The sequence below is a fragment of the Marmota flaviventris genome, chromosome 7, assembly GCF_047511675.1.
Source record: "Marmota flaviventris isolate mMarFla1 chromosome 7, mMarFla1.hap1, whole genome shotgun sequence".
Lineage (NCBI taxonomy): Eukaryota > Metazoa > Chordata > Mammalia > Rodentia > Sciuridae > Marmota > Marmota flaviventris.
Window position 1 is genome coordinate 3,112,718 of NC_092504.1, and position 18,616 is coordinate 3,131,333.

Sequence of the window (18,616 nt, forward strand, 5' to 3'; positions counted from 1 at the left end):
TACCCACTGGCCAGGCCTACTGTTCTTAGGGGAAGCCCACATCCCGGACCCGATACATTTGAGGCCCCTGCCTCCCATGTCATCTAGCCCTCACTGTCTTGGTCCTTCGTGATCTGAGGAGTTTATGTTCACTTAAAAACATGGCACCCTAGAGCATTGTGCTGGGAGGAGCTGGGTGCCTCTGTGAGTGTGTGTGTGTGTGTGTGCACATGTAGGTGTGTGTCTGGTGCCAGGTGCTGGGCGGACTGGCAGTGGCGGGCAATGGGCAGCAGGGGGCGCCCAGGCCTTGCGCATGCCTTGGTCAGAACTTGTCTAGGTGCTGGCTCCAGGTGTCAGGAGCAAGGGAGAAGCTGGAGGTAGAGAGGGGGAGAGGGAGGAGTGAGCACAGGTCCCAAGTGGACTGCCCTTGTCTGCTCTTCCTGCCCAGCAGCCAGAAGCCCGAGCACAAAGCGGACAGAACCCTGGACGAGGCCCAGGATGCCATGTGAGACTGCGGTGGCTTTCCTACCCCCTGGCTGCTCTGGTTCCTTCTGTCCCTGTATCCTGTTCACCTCTGGGGCTCTGGGCAATTAGCAGCCCATTCTCCAGGGGTGAATCTGCACAGACATTTCAAAATGAGCTCTTCTTTGCTTGTTTCTTGAATTTATACTTTGCTATTTCCAGGAGAATTAACTTAGAAGTTACATACAGTCTACGTTTTGCACGGGAGATTAACTTAATTTTCTTTAGTCTGGCTAGCCTAGAGGCATACAGTAGGATTTCTCATTGCTTTGAGTGTTTTCTCATTCAGTGACTCTTTGCTGGGCATCTACTAAGTGCCAGGCATTGTTCTGGATCTGGGACACAGCAGTGAGCAGAACACGTGGGACCCCTGCCTTGTGGGCCTCCTGGTCAGGTTGTTGAAAGCGGGAGGTGGAGGTACAGGCTTCTGAGCAGCATCAGGCTGGGTGAGTGATGGGGTGGCCTCCATCCTGCTGGGCTGCCCCTGGGGAGGGGAGTAGGAGGTTTGTATCACCAGCCGTGCGGATGGTGAGGGGGCAGACTGACTTATTTCTTGCCATTTGTCCAGTTGGTGACACTCAGATGAGGGATGGAAGGTGGGACACTGGGGAAATTTGGGGACCACAACAGCCATAGAGGGTCACAGCCCAGGCCCTTGGCTGAACTGCTGGAGGCTTCCTGGGGTAAGAGCAAAAGGGGTCCAGGACCTGCACTTGCAGACAGTGCTTCCTGAGCCCCTTCTGCTCCCGTCGTCATCAGCCTCCTGCAGTCCAGGCCCCTCCTCCACTTTCCAAGCTCGGGGCACGTCTTGGGCACAGCTGAGTGTGTTGAGGTCTGACCGTCCGTCTCACAGGGGATGAGCCTGTGTCTGGGGCCACCTGTGTGTCCCTGTATCTGCTGCTTTCTGGGCTCATCACCCCGCTTTATTTTGCAGCATGGGAGTTTAAATCCAGAGGTGCTTCACCCCTGAGCTACATCCCAGCCCTTTGGAGATAGGGCCTGCCTAAGTTGCTGAGGCTGGCCTCAGACGTGTGATCTTCCTGCCTCAGCCTCTGCCGTTGCTGGGATGCGGGCAGCTCTTCGTCCCTGTTGGTTTAGATCTCTTGAGTAGAGCCTGTGCTCCTGCTCCCTGTGGTCCCCCTGTGCCCGGGAGTGGGTGAAGGAGCCAGGAATCCCAGTGAGGCTAGGGCACTAAGGGGACAGGCCCTGTGTCCAAGGTTGGGGTGGGGTGGGGGAGGCAGGGGAACACTACAAGGTGTCCAGAATCCAGGAGGTGCTCCTTGGCAGGCCTAGAGGCCCCGTGCTCACAGGAGCCCTTGTCTTCACCAGAACTTTTGGCTGGCCAGGCCTCCTGCTGGCCCTGGACACTTCTTGTGGGTTCTCACTTCTGCTGCTCACCCCTTCCCACTTGTGATGCTGTCACTTCCCCCATCCCTGTGGTTGTGGCTTCACCCTGGGCCCAGAGCTTTTCCTACCCCCCCATTCCCTAGAGCCTGCACTGGATTTCCCTGCCCAGGACAGTCCCTGCCTGGGGGAAGGCATGGGCATAAACAGCCTCTAGCCATCTGGGTGCTAGTGAGTGCTTCCTCTGCTGCGTGTGTTCTAGGTGCTGGGGAGGGGCGGGTGCTGGGCCCACGCGTGCTGGCTGGGTCTGCCATATGGCGGCTTTGACTCCTTGGCCTCCAGGTAGCTGTGTAGGAGGCAGCAGGCTGAGCCGAGGGCGAGAATGACTCATGCTTTCTGGCTGGTGCCTGGCCCGCTTTCTGTGAACCTCTCCCCGTCTTGTCGAGGCCCATCACTGCCACCTCCTAGGGTTCTGTGCTGGAACCACACTTGGTTTGGGTCTGTGCGGGGCTGTTCGGGGCTCCCGGGGCTCAGGGTCTGAAGCCAACCCAGAAAAACACACCATCCCCACATTGGGGCAGGAGGGAGGCAGGCTGTCTGCTATCAGCTGCTCCTGGGCTTGGTTTCCAGCGGGCTGCTAATCTAAATAAGCAGGATGGCTTGGGGCTGCGGGTGTCACCTCCCTCTTTCCTAAGACTGTCCTCACCCAGAAGAGGAGGGGGAGGGTAGTCTCCTAGGGCAGCTGGGGAGGAAAGGAGAGGGACTTAATCCTGAGGGACCCAGGCTGTCCGAGGGCAAAGACTGAATCACGTTTCTTGCTTTTTAGCCCTTGGTCAAACCTGCTGGGACACAGGTTCTTCTGTCTGGCATGATTGAAATGAGTTAAGTTTGGCACTCAAGTGATCCTCTGGGAGGCTTGCTCCTGAGGCCCTAGCTGAAGGTCTCCCTGTGCACACTTGCTGCTCTGGCCTGGGTGGGTGTTGGTCACTGGTGGCTGTCACCAGGGGCTGGTGGGCCTGTGGGGTCAGGATGCTGCTGTCATCTGCTCTGGCCTGCAGGCCCCTATCTCCTCCAGAACTCTATGGCCTCTCAGAAATCAGAGAGGGAGACGCCTGGGACTGGTCGCAGGTCCAGCTGACCCCCATGAGGACCAATCGTTGCAGACCCGCAGCTTGCTTTATCTGTGTGTGTGTGCGTGTGTGCAGGCGTGTGTGTATGCTCCTGTGTGCACTGGGCAGGGAGCTGCAGGGGCTCATGGAAGGGAGGATCTGACAGGAGCCCGCCAAACCCCTCAGGCTTGGCCAGAGGCCCTCGTGCTTGGATTCAGCAGGGGATATCCCAGCCTTGGGCCTCCTGTCGGGGTGGGCCGCAGTGTGGGGGGTTTACAGTATGAACTGGCTTTCACAACTTGAGGCTGCCTGTGGGCAGGGAGGTGACATTGTCCAAGGGCCTGGGAACTGTGTGTGGCGAGGCTTTCGCCACCTGACTGCTTTGTGTGACACAGGCCCTCTGGCTCGTGGTGCTTACCTGTGAGGCCCTGCCAGGGAAGAGAGCTCCAGGCCACTCCAGCTGGTGGGTTGGTGACAGCAGAGGTGGCGCCCCCTATAAGAAGGGAGCAGCTCTGCAGAGGGAGAGGTGAACCATTTGGGCCATTTCTGCCCCGTGGCTACATGGGGTCTGGCAGAGGGGAACACTGGCTGTGGAAGCTGGCTCCTGGCCTGTCCTCTGTGAGCCCCAGGCCTGCCCTGCCCTCTCCCCTCTCCTCCTGTGCTCAGTGAATGCGCCTGCTGCTCCCCTGTCGCTGCAGCTCTCCTGGAGAGCTGTCTGTCAGGGGCGGTTTGAGCTGACGCCTCTTCGGGTCTGTGATGGTCACCCTGGCAGGCAGCTGCTGCAGGTTTCTGCATGGAATGGTGCGCACCGTGATGTGGATTCGGCTCCCTAAATGTTCGTGCTGGGATTGAGCTTTTCTCTCATGGCAAAGCTCAGGTGTGGTGAGGTAGGTGCAGGGTGCACCTGGCTGGTAGCCTGACCTAAATTCAAGGCCCTGTCCCAGCCCATAGGCTAGTGGCACTGCCTTGCCACTCCTTAGGGTGCACCACGGAACAGTCTGGGATTGGGGGATTCCTAGAGCCTGTCCCGGCCAGACCCTCAGGCCCTGCGTGGAGAGGTGTTGGCAGTAAGGAGGCTCTTGGCGCGAGCACCTCCCCTGGAGTCCCGGGAGAACAGGGATTTGCAGGACACCCAGGTGCTAGAAGCAGTGCTCTTTCTGTGCTCCTTCCTTCTTCAAGCTAGGGTCCATCACAGCTCTTAGTTGTTGAGCTGTGTGGGAGGCGGACAGTGCAGCTGGCTGCTCTAGGTGGCGTGGAGGTTCTCAGGAATGTGCTGGGTTCCATTGGCCGCCACTGAGGAAGCGGGTGCACATGGAACAGGCTCATAATAGAATTGGTGGCAATGGTAATTAAGGTTGCAAGCCGCACTGCGCTGCTAAAAAAACAAATTCTCTGCAGCTGTTGTGCTGACTGAGAAAATACCCCTATCGGCCAAAGTGCTATTCTTCTGATTTGGTAGAGGAAATACTTTAAAAATGATCTCACAGCGTGATTTATATAAACGGCCTTTTCTCTATGCATGAGACAATTGAGATAGCGTCTGAGTCCTTGCAGACCACAGCTTCCTCCGGGTCCCGTTGCCATGGGTTACGGAGGGAGCACATGGAACTTCAGCAGAGACGTCTGAACTTTACTGACATGCACAGGCATGCTGCCGTGTCCAGGGGTGTATTTTAGATCCGGGTGCCTGACTCGCTGCGGAAGTTTTCTTGTCTTGCAATGAATTTGGAAAAGGGGTTGTCACATGAAGCGGACATTTCTACTGACCAGCAGGTAAGATTTTCCAGCTGTTTCTTGCCATTTAAGCAGGATTGTGGTAAGAAAGCTTGGCATCCTGGTTCTGCTTTATTTCAGCCTGTTTTGTGAACAGTAGCTGTGGAATTTCCAAGTGACTTTAAGTACAAATTTGCAACTGCTGTTCTCGGGTCTGCAGGTCTGCATTGTGGAGCTTGGAGAGAGCACTGTGGAGTTCATGCAGGGCTGTAGGTCCCTGGCCAGAGCTAGGTGCTCAGTGGGGTCCAGCCTCAAGCCCTGGAGCCCAGCTGCCAGTGCTCTATCAGCCTGCAGAGTGTCAGTGTCTCTTTCCCTCTAACAGATTTGAAAGATGTGAGCGAATTAATTTTGTTGAAATGTTAAATTCCTAAATAAATACATGAAAGTCATCGTACTCTTTAAGTTACTACTTTGTAGCTTATGTTTTTAAGGCGTTAGTGCTGCATGCCATACATTCGTTACTACCAGCACGCTTATTTAACGATTGATTAGCATATGCTCTTATGAAGTTGAATGTGGTATAAAGTGTTTTATAAGGCTTGAGAGCAAATAAAAAAGTAAGAAGAGTAATTTCATATAGGGCTGGGATGTGGCTCAGTGGTAGAGTGTTTGCCTCGCATGTGTGAGGCACTGGGTTTGACCCTTAGCGCCACATAAAAATAAACAAGTAAAATAAAGAGGCATTCTGCCATCTACAACTACAAAAAAAATTAAAGAATTTAAAAAAAAAATTCATGTATAGAAGGTTTTCACCAACACTGGGTACCAATTTTAAATTCCTTTTTTGGGAATTGCTTAATCTTGATATTTTCCCCTAACATCTGATTCAGGTCTTCTGCAGAGATATGAAAGAGAAACTCCTAGTTCAAAAGTGACCCATGTGGGTGTCGGGTGTAGGGAAATGAACTGGCCCCTTCCCTGTAGGTGGGGAGTGGATCTACCAGACAGGGTGTGGGTCAGCTGGTGACAGTACATGGGCTCCTGTGGGCTCTGACTGCCCTGTACCAGTCAAGCTGCCTTCCAGACTGGTCCTTGGGCAGGAGGTGGGTGAGTTCCCTTTCACACTGAGTGAGAAAATGAGGCTTGGAGTTGACCATCCTTACTGGACCAGCTAACCAGTGAGCTGTTTGTACAAATGTAGGTAGAACTTTCGTTTCAATACTACATTAAGGCAAGTTTTATACAATTTTGTTATTTGTTTCTAGTTAAAAAAAATAGCCACTGAAAATCTGCCTTTGTATTTGCCTATGTAAATGATTTGGACTGCCTTTTAAAATTTTCACAAATGCTTAAACCAGCAAATGAGCCAGTTGTTCATGTGAGCGTGTGAAAATCTGGCTGCTAAGGTCCAGGTTTAAGCAGCAGACAGTGGCTCCCTGCTGTGTTGCTTTCCCGGGTGGCTGACATGGCTCTGCCTGCCTGACCTGGTGGTAGGGAAGGGGCCAGGTCATCCACTGCACTGGCTCTTTGGTTCTTGGGCGACCACAGGTGCAGGGAAGTAAGGTGGAAGGGACTATTGAAAGCAGCTCCTGATGGCCGTTCTGTGGTCCTAGGTGAGTTTCTCCTCCCTCCTTGCCTCAGGGGGCTCATCTTTGAAGCTGGGGCCAGGTCTGCTGGTCAGACTCACTGGCCACGGCTTCCCACCTTGTGTAGATTGAAGACATTCATGTCCCTTTAGAAGAGAGAAAGCCATCATGATTAGCTGCCAGTCTTGGCCTCTGCAAAGGACTTGCTGGAGGGGACATTAATACCCATGGCCCAAGAGAAATCTGAATTGTCACAAGAAAGCCCCCGATTTCGCCTGCACTGAACCTGCCCAGCAGTCCCCCCGCTGTGGCCAGCTGTCCAGGAGTGGTAGAGCTCCAGGCCCAGCGTTGAGTGGGCTGAGGCAGGCACAGCCCCGGGGGAGCTCCCAGCCTGTCCTCCTCTGCTCTCACCCGGGACTGGTGGTGGGTGGGTGGTGCTAGGCCTGGTTTGTTAGTGCCCCAAATTGTCCTTCTCCTCACTCATGAAGTACAAGCCCCGCAGTATTGGATGCTGGGTAGAGGTTGGTTTTCAAGGCTGTCTCGGTGTTTGAGGCATATCAGGTATAATATTGGAGTGTCTTGACTTTTGTTGGCTTGGGGAGGTACCTTGGAGTGGCTAGAGTGTCAGGAAAAGAACTTTCTAGGGTCCAAAGAGGTTTTTCCCCCTTTATGCATTGGGTTTTGTAATAGTTTGAAAATAGAAAGGGGTCATGTTGTGGAAGAGAAGCCGACTGTTCTTTTCTAGGTGGCGTCTTGGAGTCTTGTCTCCTCAGGCAGGTGGACAGGACTGTGGAGGTAGCCATGCCAGGGCTCCACCTGGAGATGGCGCTGCTGAGTCCCCTGGGGCAGCCATGGCCATGCTCAGCACACAGAAAGAGAGCTTTGAGGCCTGGGGAAGGTGGATGGCTGGCATTGGAAGGGGTGGGCCGTGCTGGAGCCTGGGGAAGTGAAAAGGTAGTAAGGAAGGTGGAAGGTGGCCTAGAGAAGTGGGCATTTCAGATGTCTGCATGAGGGGCTGAGAATGGCAGCCGTCGCTGGGTGGCATGGAATGGTGTCATGCCCCTGGTGGGACGTGAGAGGAGCGGGGCAGGTGCCCTTCAGGGGACTGTCGCGAGGTCTTTTTGCATTTGACTGAATATCTCTTCTTTAGCCCAGAGTTAGCCTTCTCCTCCCATGGCTTGGTCACCACTGCCTCTCCCACGTGCTGTCCTGCTGCAGCTGCTGTGGCCTAGAGCTGTGGGACTGACAGTGCTGAGCTGAGGCCAGAGCACCGGGACTGAGGGTGCAGTTGGCCCCAGTGTCTGTGTCCTTGCCTGGGGGGTGCAGCCCCCCATGCCTCTGTTGCCCCAACTCTACCTGTCTGTTGTCAGAACAGTTTGTCCCTAGTCTCTGTTGACCCTGAAACCAGGTCACCTGTCACTGCTCCTCCTCAGCTTCTGCAGTGGGCACCCTTGCCCTGGACCCTAGACCTGTCCATCTCCACTTGGACATCCCAGAGTCTGGACTCGTGTCTGGACCTCAGTTTGATTCCTCCCCCATCTCCGAAGAGGGCAGAGCTGGTCCTTTGGCATCGGCCCAAACTCTAACAGTCCCTGTCAGCAGACTGTGGATTTGACCTTCAAAATCTACCCCACATTTACACTTTCTCAGCGCTTCGCACCAGCCTCGCCCACACTCTGAGTGCCCATCTTGCACCCGGAGACCACGCTTCTCAACGGCCGCCTTCCCTGCCTCCCCAGCTCCTGTTGGCGGGGCTGCCCCTGCTGGGCTCCAGTGTTGGCCGTTTGAGCCTAGAGTCTCAAGAAGGCCCTGTGTGGAGCTCGCTGGTGCTCAAGGCGCTTTGTGTGTGAGGGAAGCTTTCCCCCTTGGGTTCCTCACATACTGCCCATCTCTGTGCGTGGAGGCCACACTTGACCTGCACCTCACAACCTCCAGAACACTGGGTCAATCCTGGACCCAGCCAGAGTTGCTGGGAAGGGGTCAGAGGACTGCCTAATGGGAGGGAGGCTCAACTCCTGCCTAACTGTCCTGGAAGGTTAGCATAGGTGCTGGATCCTGGGCCTGGGCCTGGACCTTACCCTCAGGGGTGCAGCCTCAAACCATAGGCACCAGCAAGGGCAAGGAATGCCATTTGCACAGAAGGGCTGCTTCCTGCACAGACGCTGTAGGTGTCTGGTCTCCACAGCTCTGCCGTGGGAGTGCAGCCTTGTGCTGGGACCTCGTGCAAATGTCCTGAGGCCCTGCTGCAGCTCTCCTCCCCTCCCTCTGCTGATTCTCATCTTTGTACTGGGTAAGCCGTCAGGTAAAAGGACTGTGCATTCTTTGTTTCAACTAAGAATTGTTGTCAAGTGAACAGCACTTCAAAGCCAAAATGTTACAATGAATACCAAGCCTTCTTGTGGCACGTGTCACCATGTCAGTGTCCTTTGGATTTTTAAAAGTTTCACAGTGAATTAGCTGAGGCTTCACCAAGGGCAAGAGAGGAATATTTGATGTCATGTTCTTAGAAAGATGCTGTCATTGTGGGGTTTGCCGTGATTTTAGTTTCTTCTGATGTTCCTGAAGGGTGAATGCTCTGGGGGATGTGCATGCGCGCGTGCGCACGCGCGCGTGCACACACACACACACACACACACACACACGCGCTTTTCCCTTCCCTGACTGCCATGGTGGCCAGGCCACGCTGGCCACTGCAGCGCGGACTCCACCTTCACACCTCTGTCTCATGCTAACGTTTGTCACTGGGTGGCCCTAAACAGAAGTTGGTGTCTCTGGGATCACAGAGTTCTTTCTTTCTTCATTTTATCTTTTTATTCTAATTTGTTATATATGACAGCAGAATGCATCACAATTCATATTATACATATAGAGCACAATTTTTCATATCTCTGGTTGTAGCCAAAGTATATTCACACCATTCGGGTCTTCATACATGTACGTAGGGAAATGTTGTCCATCACAAAAACTGACAAACCCTTAGCCATGCTAACAAAGAAGAGAAAACTCAAATTTCTAACATATGTGACGAAAAAGGAAATATCACAACAGACACTACAGAAATATAGAAGATAATTAGAAATTATTTTGAAAACTTGTGCTCCAATAAAATAGATAATATCAAAGACATCAACAAATTTCTAGAGTCATATGATTTGGCCAGATTGAATCAGGAGGATACACACAATTTAAACAGATCAATTTCAAGCAATGAAATAGAAGACTCCATCAGAAGCCTACCAACTAAGAAAAGCCCAGAACCCGATGAGTTCTATAAGACCTTTAAAGAAGAACTAATACCTATACTCTTCAAATTATTTCTTGAAATAGAAAAAGAGGGAGCACTTCCAAACTCATTCTATGACGCCAATATTACCCTGATACCAAAACCAGGCAAAGACACATCAAAGAAAGAAAACTTCAGACCAATATCTCTAATGAACATAGATACAGAAATTCTCAATAAAATTCTGGCAAATTGCATACAAAAACATATCAAAAAGTTCGTGCACCACAAGCAAGTGTCGTTCATCCCAAGGATGCAAGGTTGTTGTTCAACATAAGGAATTGAATAAATGTAATTCATCACATCAATAGACTTAAAGATAAGAATCATATGATCATCTCAACAGATGCAGAAAAAGCATTCGACAAAATACAGCACGGCTTCTTGTTCCTAACACTAGAAAACCTAGGGGTGACAGAGCTCTTACTGTGAACTTTCAGGCTTGAGCCTGGACATGTGCCTCCTCCTGCTTCTTCCTTACCAACCTGTTCTCCAGTTGTGTCTTTGCTTGCTTATTAAAAGAGAATGTGTGTGTGTGTGTGTGTGCGCGCGCGCATGCGTGCGCGTGTGCCACGTGCAAGTGTGGGGTGAGAACAGGAAGAGAGCGGGCGGTGACTGCATTGTGGGCTGAAAACCCCAAGTGTCCTGGTGCCAGGTCAGCCACACGGTGCAGCCCTCTGTCCAGGCTCCTGTGAGGTCTGTGGAGTGGCCCTTCCTGGATACCACCGCTAAGCAACACCAGAACTGCTCTGCGGGGACAGTCGTCATGTTAGTGGTGGGGACTTCCCCAGGTGACCAGGCGTGGCTAGAGGGTAGTAAGGAAGGCTTTCCAGGGGACATCAGTGGAGCTGAGTCCAGGTGGCAAGCTTGCCAGGCCAGGGTGCTCCATGCTGAGGTAGGGGAGATGCAGGCTACAGAGAGGGTTGGGTCCTTCCCTGCAGTGGCCATCAGAGTCCTTGGACACCACCCATGATGGGAGTCACGCACCTTGTAGGACAGGTGCACCTGACGTACACACAGATGTGCAGCTTGGAAACAGGGTTCCAGAAACAGCCCAGACCCTGGGATGTCCCTTGTGTTTTCCTTCTGTTATTTGATTATTTGATATGCTGCTCAAGACCCTTCACACCGATGGGGTGGCTCTTAGAGAAGTGTAGTTGGAGCTGAAGACCGTGTGCTCAGGGAGCCAGGAGCAGGCCCTGTGTAGAGTGGGTGCTCAGAGGGCAGGAAGGGTGCTTCCTAGCAGCTGTAGGCACAGGCAGACCCCTCCTCAGAGGGCCCCCCAGAAGCCAGCAAGGAATTACTTTGACTGTAAATGGTGAAGGGTTAAAAAGTCGCGCACAGTGACACATACCTAAAATCTCAGAGGCTTGGGAGGCCAAGGCAGGAGGATCGTGAGTTCAAAGCCAGCCTTAGCAATTTAGCAAGGAACTAAGCAACTCAGTGAGATTCTGTCTCTAAATAAAATATTAAAAAGGACTGTAGATGTGGCTCAGTGGTTAAGCGCCCTGGGTTCAATCCCCAGAACCCCTGTGCTGAGCACAGGTGGGACGGTGCCCCCTATGCGGGTACCTGTGCTCACCACCATCTCAAGAGACAAGTGTTCCAGAATCCGTATTTTAAGGAGTTGTGTTGAACTTCAGCAAGTCCTACTTATTCTTTTGAATGTGCTTTGGAAACTCTGGGACTCCCTGAATCTCTGCCACTCTGTATTATGTCCCCTGCCAGCTAGGCCCAGGGAATCTGGTCAACATTTGCCGTGTTGTTGCTGGTGACAGGGGTGGCTTGGGGATGCTGCCTCCTCTTCCCCGTTCTACCCTGCTCTCAGCACTTGCTCCCTGCGCAGTGCTGTCTCCTCCCTGAATCTCAGGTGCCTCCTGCCTGCCCTGTCCCCTCATAGGCACTAAATATTCATCCACATCACTTACCTGCTTCAGATTGCAGCCCCTGAGATGTTTCTTAGCTGCTTTTCCTGTCCTGGTCACAGGTGCTGGCGTTGGGAGCCCCTCAGGGCCACTCTGGCACTTCTCGTGCAGGGACTTGGGTATTGGTTTGTGTGAGGCATAACCTGTCACTTCCAGGTGTGTTCTTATAAATAGAATAAATATTAGACATGAAACAAAGGTAATTAGATTAATGATAATTGTGATTATTTCTTTGCAAATCAACCTCATCAGGAAAAGTTGTCAGCTGTTTCTCTGAAAGTATGTGACCTTGGAGGGGCACAGTGGTCTTGTCCAAGTAATATGGAAATGTGTCCCCATTGATTTTCCAGATGAGCACTTGGTTGATATGTAACCAGGTGCCAGGATCGAGTGGTGAGCAGGGAAGTAGGAAGCCAGGAGAAAAGGGCCAGCGCCGGCCAGTGATCCTGTGGCCTGTTCATAGGCCTTAGGAGCAGTTCCTGCAGAGTCTCTCTCTCTTTCTTCAGGTGCTGAGTGCAGAAATCAGGGTGCTGGGGAAGACTGCCACGGGGTGGGGGATTACCTGTGACCTCTAGTTCTTACTGCCCACAGGCGAGTCCCCAGAACACAGTGTCCACCAGCCTATGGCTCCTTGGAGGTTCGGGCTTGAAAAGTGCTTTTGGAATGTCTACGGGAGCTGGGAGAGGGAAGGAAACACCTCATGGGAGGCAGAGGCAATGGCCCAGAGACTTCCAGTCTCTTGCAAATTGCCAACAAAGCTTAGTGACCCCTGAGCTCTTCTGGGCATCCTTGGCGTTCCCTGAGGGCTCTTCAGGGCTGGCTGCCTGTCCTCTTGGGCTTCCCTGGAACCCAGCTTTGCTACTGCTCCCTCCTGCAGCCTCCCTGGCCTTGGACCTCCTGCTCGGACTTGCTGTGACTGGTTGCCGTCTGTGCTCTGCTACACAAGCTCTGTCCCCTCTCTCTGGGTCCCAACCCTCTGCTGCCACCAGCCTGGGTTTTCCAGCACTATCTTCTGATCCCCTGGCTTGGGCTTCAGCAGCTGCAGCTTTTATCATGAGACTGGCTGCCCTTCAGATGTGCCCCTTGCTTCCCATTTTGGTTGGCTGCTGCTCTCTGTGGTTTCATGGTTATCTAACGTCCGCACAGGTCTCTCCAGTGTCTGGGCTCTGCCGCTGCTGTGCTGACTCTCCATCGCGGGCTCCCAGGGGCCTACTTCCATGGGCCCGGAGGGCTTTCCTGCCAGAGTGCGTGTGCTTGCTTGCTGCCTGGAGCCGCGTCTCTGCCCGGTTGACACCCCCCAGACTGTGTGTCTGATGCCGAGCTCCCCCCCGCCCCCCCCACCTCTGTACTGCGCCCAGCTCCTGTCCTCCCATTAACAAGCATGTTTGTCTCTGCATTGTCTTTTTTCTATAAACCTAAAACCATTTGAAAAAAGTAAAGATTGCTTTATAAGAAGTGCCTGTGGAACGTCACCTTTGTCTGTGGCGCTGCTGGCAATGCCTCCTGCAGGTCATGCAACCATTGCCAGTGCTACAGCTCTGTCCCCCCCCCCGGACCTCTGGTGGACACCACATGCCCATTGCCTGTCAGCACTTTGTTCCCAGCCTCTCCTGGGCCCCCGAGTGCCCTCTGATTCTGGGTGTGTGTGCATGTTTCCTTGCCCTCTCTGTTTAGCCTTCCAGACTCACAGAACCTGGGTTCTGTGGGACACAAGTGGGACAGGAAGTGAACCACCTCCTTATTTGGGAAGTTACATTCTAAGTTTACTTTCCAGTGTTGACAGTGTTTCTAATTGGTTGTGGCAATACACATTTCCTTCTCCTCCCCATGGGCACAGTTTGCTTCTGGTGTCATTCAGGGTTATGCTGTGGTGAGGGGTGGCCCATGGTGGGCCTGGGGCAGGGTAGGTTCTCAGACATGTATGTGGGTGCCTGTGAAGCAGGCCACCCCTCAGTGGCCCCACTGCTCACCGAGTGGGCATCTGCTCTTCCTCCGTCCTGTCTGACAAGAGGAAGGCTGGAAGTGGACACTGCCATGTGCAGTCGGGGGCCAGGACTCTCTGGGTGAGAGTCGGGTCTTCTGGAGCACCAGCCTCTTCAGATGTGCCTGCCTGCCTGGCCGCCTTCCCTCTGAGAACCACTGGCAGCTTTGTCATTTGAATGTCTGTCCTTCCTGCAGCACCCTGAGGGCTGACTTTCCTGCCCAGCTGTCCTTGTTCCTGTCCCTTTAAAGCAGTCTCCTCCTTGCCTCCAGCCTCACAGCTCTCCCATGCCCTCTCCTTGGAGGCTTCTCCCTCCTGCCTGCAATGGCCACTCTCCCACACCCTCTAGGGGGGCAGGGGGGTCAGGACACACCTCCTTCCCAGCCAGCACCTGGGGGTCCCACCTCCTCTGGCCAGGACCTGTCCCACAGGGAGTTGGTCCTCCTGCTGGGCTTGGAGGGGGACAGTGCAGGCAAGCCCCACCCTGCCCAGAGTGGACCTGGAGGCCAGTGGGCACTTGGTGGAGCGTCCTCCGTGAGTGTGTTAATTACTGAGCTCCACACCCAAGTGCAAATTGTCGTCATTGCGGCCTTTCCCCTGACTGTGATGTCAGACATGCTGGGATTTGTTCTTTTCAAATGGTAATGACGGTGACTTCCCCCTGCTGGAGTCTGGCTGGGGCGGAGTTGGCTGGGGAGGTGGGAGCCAGGCTTGACTGGCGGAGCCGTTGGGCTGGTCTCCACACCTCTGGGGATAGGCCTCCAGGAGCCAGCCGAGTCTGCGGACATTGCTGTTCCCTGTCATGCGGCCTCATTAACTCATGTCTCTCTCTCTTTTCTTTCAGTCTGCAACTGTGTCTGATGGTGGTAAGTTACGATTTCTGATGTGTATTTTTATTTTTTAATGAAAATTTTAAATCTCAAAAATGTATTTGCCATTTGATGTGCTTAAGAAAGATGTTTTCTTTACCCTTCCTTGTCCGCCTGTGGGAAGCTGTCAGTCCTTGCTGGGGGCCACTTTCAGGTGGCTGTGGCCTGTGTTCCCCGAGTGAGTGGCAGATGGCTGCCCTGGGCTGTGCGGCATCGCATACCTGTATGACAGGTTGAAGCATGCTGTGCTGCTTCCTGGCCATACAACCAGCTGTTGAACCAGCCAGTTAGGGTTTCAAAGTGCTTGCTGAATTTGAGCAATTCTGGAAATTTGAAGGCGACTCAGTCAGTAAATGCCCTTCTAAGGAGAAGTTTAGTGGATGAACTGAGAGCATGGGTGAAGAATTGAAAACTTGCTTTCTGTCTTGAAGTGGGATTCTGTCACTGGGATTGATGCAAAAAGGAAATAGCCAGAAATGTCTTGTTTCACTTAGATGTCTCCAAAGAATCCTTATAATTTTAGTTCAGTGATTTTTTTTTTAACTCTCCAAAATTGCCTGGAGAGCTTTGCCCCAGCCCCCTGGCTTCCTATAGTACTTGTAGAAACCCTCATGCTCACTTCTGCTGCTGTCTTCTGTGGTTTTGATATAATCTTCAGTCTTTGAGAGTGAGTTGCTGATGTCCCCACAGGTGCCCACACTTTATTTTCACTTCTGTGCTGGGTATGATGACAGCACAAGCTCCAGCTCTGGGACAGGTGTGGGAGTGAGGACTGTGAGTTATAGAGGAGCTCCATGAAGTTTTATGGAAACTTCTGGTTGTCCTTCCACGGCTTACTTCACTCCTGGGCCTTAGAGAGGGCTGCAGGGCAGAGTGTGAGACCGGAGGCAGCCCCTGTGTGGTGCTGGTGGCCCAGGCCTGCTGGGGGCACTCTGTGGGAGGTGTGGAATGAATGTGTCTTGAATTACAAACGTGCTACTACCTGGAGCCAGACCAGAAGGGTCCTGGAGCTCATGAAAGGAGTTGTGTTTCCTGTGTTCTGTGCAGTGCTCTGAGTCATTTAATCAGCCTTAAGCTGGGGGTGGGAAACTTCCTTAATACAAGAAAAGAGGCAGCTGTGTGTCTAGGCTCTGGCCGCCCTGGGTCCTCCACCTGCACCCTGCTCTGCTCGTAGAAGACATCCATGTTTGCAGGGAATGTATAAACTAGAGAGGCTCCTGAGCAAGTCCAGTTCAGTCATTATAAGCTTGTTCACCTCTCGGCCCCTCTTTGTCTACGGACAGAACCCTGGGAGTCTCGCTACAGCATCTTGCTGTAACTTTTACAAGCTTCCTTTTCCAAGCGTGGGAAGCCCCTGGCTGCTCGTCCCCCCCCTCCCCCGCTCCCTAGGCCATCTCTGGGGAAGTGGTGTCCTGGCTGGTGATTCCCCTGCTGTTGCCCCTGCTCCTTGCCGCAGGCCCTGGGCTGCAGGGATGGGCCCTGTTGCTTGGTGGAGGTGGGCTCTGGCCAGGGAGGACAGAGGGCGACCATGCCTGGGCTTCAGAGCAGTGGTACTCAGCCATATGTTTTACTTCGTCGCTTTTAAAAATGCTAATACTTCCCCACCCTCACTTACTTTTCTGATTGTAAGAGTGAAAACAAAGTTGCCTGGTTCAGAGTACCTGTGAATTTCACGAGGACTTATTACCTGCCATTGTTCCAGGTAGGGACACTAAGGCAGAGCAAGAAGTTGATGGAGGTACAGATACTGGGGACACTGCTGGGGCTCAGGCCTGAGGAGTGCTGCAGGCAGCCAGGCCCTCTGCCCTCCCTGCCCTGGTGCTCCTCACCCTCCTCCGCCTGCTGGGCTTCAGGCCCTGTCCCAGTGCTACCTCAGCCTGGCTTGCTGCGGTGTCCCAGAGGCCCCCACAGGCATACGCACAGAGGGCTTGCAGAGAGGGCCAGCGGAAAGAAGCGCTGAGATATTTCTACAGTCCTGGTCGGTGGTAGATTGAAGCTCATGCAGGGGGCCTGGGAACCGCAGTATCATACTGCTTCTGTGGGAAAAATGTGTTCCAAACGCCTGCAGGGGCTGGGAGCAGCCGTACAGGGCCTGCTCACATGGCAGGGCAGGGCAGGGCAGGGCAGGGCAGGGCGCCACTGCCTCCTCACCGCTGGCTGTGGTGACTAATGGAGTGCCGGCCGCGCCAGCGAGAGGACTCGGTCTGCCCCCTTGGGCCCTGGCCCGTGTGGTGCTTCCCTTGGCCCTCCCCCAGCTCCACAGCTCCCATCTAAGGAGGTGGACAAGGCCTGTCCTGCAGTCTTGTCAGCAAAGGGGCCTTCAAGGGCTGTCTCTGGGGCCAGAGACCACCTGGGGAGGCAGGAGAGGAGGGGTCAGAGCAAACTGCTGCAGATTCTGGCTCAGAGAAGGAAGAACCTTCTAGTATTCAAAGGCTTCCCAGTGATCTGCCTTGTGGGAAATCATCCAAACGGAAGGTGAGGTCAACCTGGAGGCAGGTCTCAAGTTAAGAACATGTAAAATGTGGGCCAGGTGTGTGGGCCAGCCAGGGCTGCAGTGGCCTAGCAAGCACCAGGCTCTGGGCCGGACTTGGCTCTGCAGGGAAAGCAGAGAGGAAGAGAAATGGGGAAGGAGGTGGGGGCCGCCCTTTGTTGATGCGAAGAAAAACCTTCCGATTCTCTGATTTGGGGCTTTAGCACACGGCGCTCGATTGCCATGGAGCTCAGTCTGCCCCGAGGGCCGGGGCTCAGTAGATGGAAGTGGCTTTCAGGGGACCGTGGCGTGTCCATGGGACATCTTTGTCTAAGCCGTGCAGTTGCCTGAGCTTGCCTTCCGCTTTCTCTCCAGGCCTGCGACCCCACAGTCTCCCAGCCCTGGTTCCTGGGTCTGGGCTCTGCCCAGCCATGCAGCTTCAGCCCTTCCACACAGACCTCTGTCTCTGCCTCCCTGTCCGGCAGTCCATCCACCGACCTCTGCAGTCTCCCCAGGGCTTTTGCCTTTTCTTGCTGGGGTGCTGCTGCCCCACTCTCCTCTCCAGTGGCCCCTCAGACACCCAAGGCCTTGCCCTTCCCACTGCCCCGCTCTTCCCGTCCCCAGAACCTGCTTCCGCCATCTGCCGCTTGCTCTGAATTGTAGCCCACCCTGCTGTCCTCCCAGCACTACTGGCTGCGGCCCCCTCTAGACAGTGGCCTCCATGAGGCAGGTCAAGGCTGGCCATGGTGCCAAGTGCAGGGGCAGCACGAGAGCTGTGCTTGAGGACGACTGTGCTGTGGTCAGCCAGAGCATCCAGGCACCTCGGGTGGGCGGTAGCCTCAAATGAGCACAGGTGCAGCTCCTCTGGCTGGATGGAGCCTGGGGCGCTGCCCTGGCCCTCCTGGCCATGGCACCTGTCGTCCTCCAGGTGGCTGCTGCGGCTCAGTTGGCCGGGGACACCTGTCAGTGAAACCTTTGTTTCCATTCTTCCTTGGCTTTCCCTGCTTTTGCTCTTGTCTTCCTGGACGGTCAGGACAGGCCCTCTTCCTGGCTCCCGGGCAGCTGTGGCTGTGGTGACAGGGCTTGTTTGGTTTGGTTTTGAAATGGAAGCTTAGTGGGAATGGAGAAGTCGATGGTGGGCATGCCGTCCTGTTTTCATCCCACCTGCTCCTAGTGTTCCGGGTGCGGCCAGGGCTCTCCTCCAAACTCCCGAGCAGACCTGATGGGGCTGAGCCGCCTCTCCTGGGAGTGGAGAGCCTCACACTCCAGGTCTGAGCCTGGTGACTCCTGTCAGGTGCCTGTGAACAGTGGGGGTCAGGGTCTGGACAGGTGTGGGGATGCACACTCCCCCCAGGCCTGGCACCCCTCCTCCGTCCCACAGTACAGCCCGGCTCCGTCCTGGCCCTCCCTGGGGCCAAGGCTGTTTTCCAAGTGCTTTATGTTTCCAGTTTAGCTTTGGCTTTAGAAGTGACTCATTGTGCTAGGGGTTTGATATTTGGAGGTCTCCCCTTAACTTGTGTTGCTGTACCCAGACAGCCTCCTTGGGGCCCTTGGTTGTCCTTAGAGTGACCTGATCTGCCCCACTCCACGCTGGCCTGAGCTCCTTGACTGCAGTTCCATGCTGGGCTGTGGGCTGAAGATTTGGGCTCCACAGGAAGCCACAGCCCCAGGCTGAGCTCCAGAATCTGTGAGGGGTGCCTTCCTCTGCGCCCCAAGGCTGAGGAAGTCCTCCCAGCAGGTCCCTGCTGCCAGCGGAGCACCCTGGGGTGGCAGGCCCAGCACCTTCAAAGATGGCTGCCTGGTGGTGGAGGACGGCTCTTGGTGCTGGAGTGACT

The 18,616-nt window shown here is 54.2% G+C and overlaps 1 protein-coding gene across 3 annotated transcripts in view; it reads left to right on the forward strand.

Annotated features, from left to right (window-relative positions):
- Positions 1 to 18,616, forward strand: part of Rgs12 (regulator of G protein signaling 12) — a 115,196-nt gene that overhangs the window by 57,608 nt on the left and 38,972 nt on the right. For all 3 annotated transcript variants that reach the window (XM_071614110.1, XM_071614111.1, XM_034635895.2), the window contains exon 4: positions 14,287 to 14,308. In XM_071614110.1, the coding sequence (XP_071470211.1) occupies positions 14,287 to 14,308 (22 nt within the window). The remainder of the gene's footprint in view (positions 1 to 14,286; positions 14,309 to 18,616) is intronic.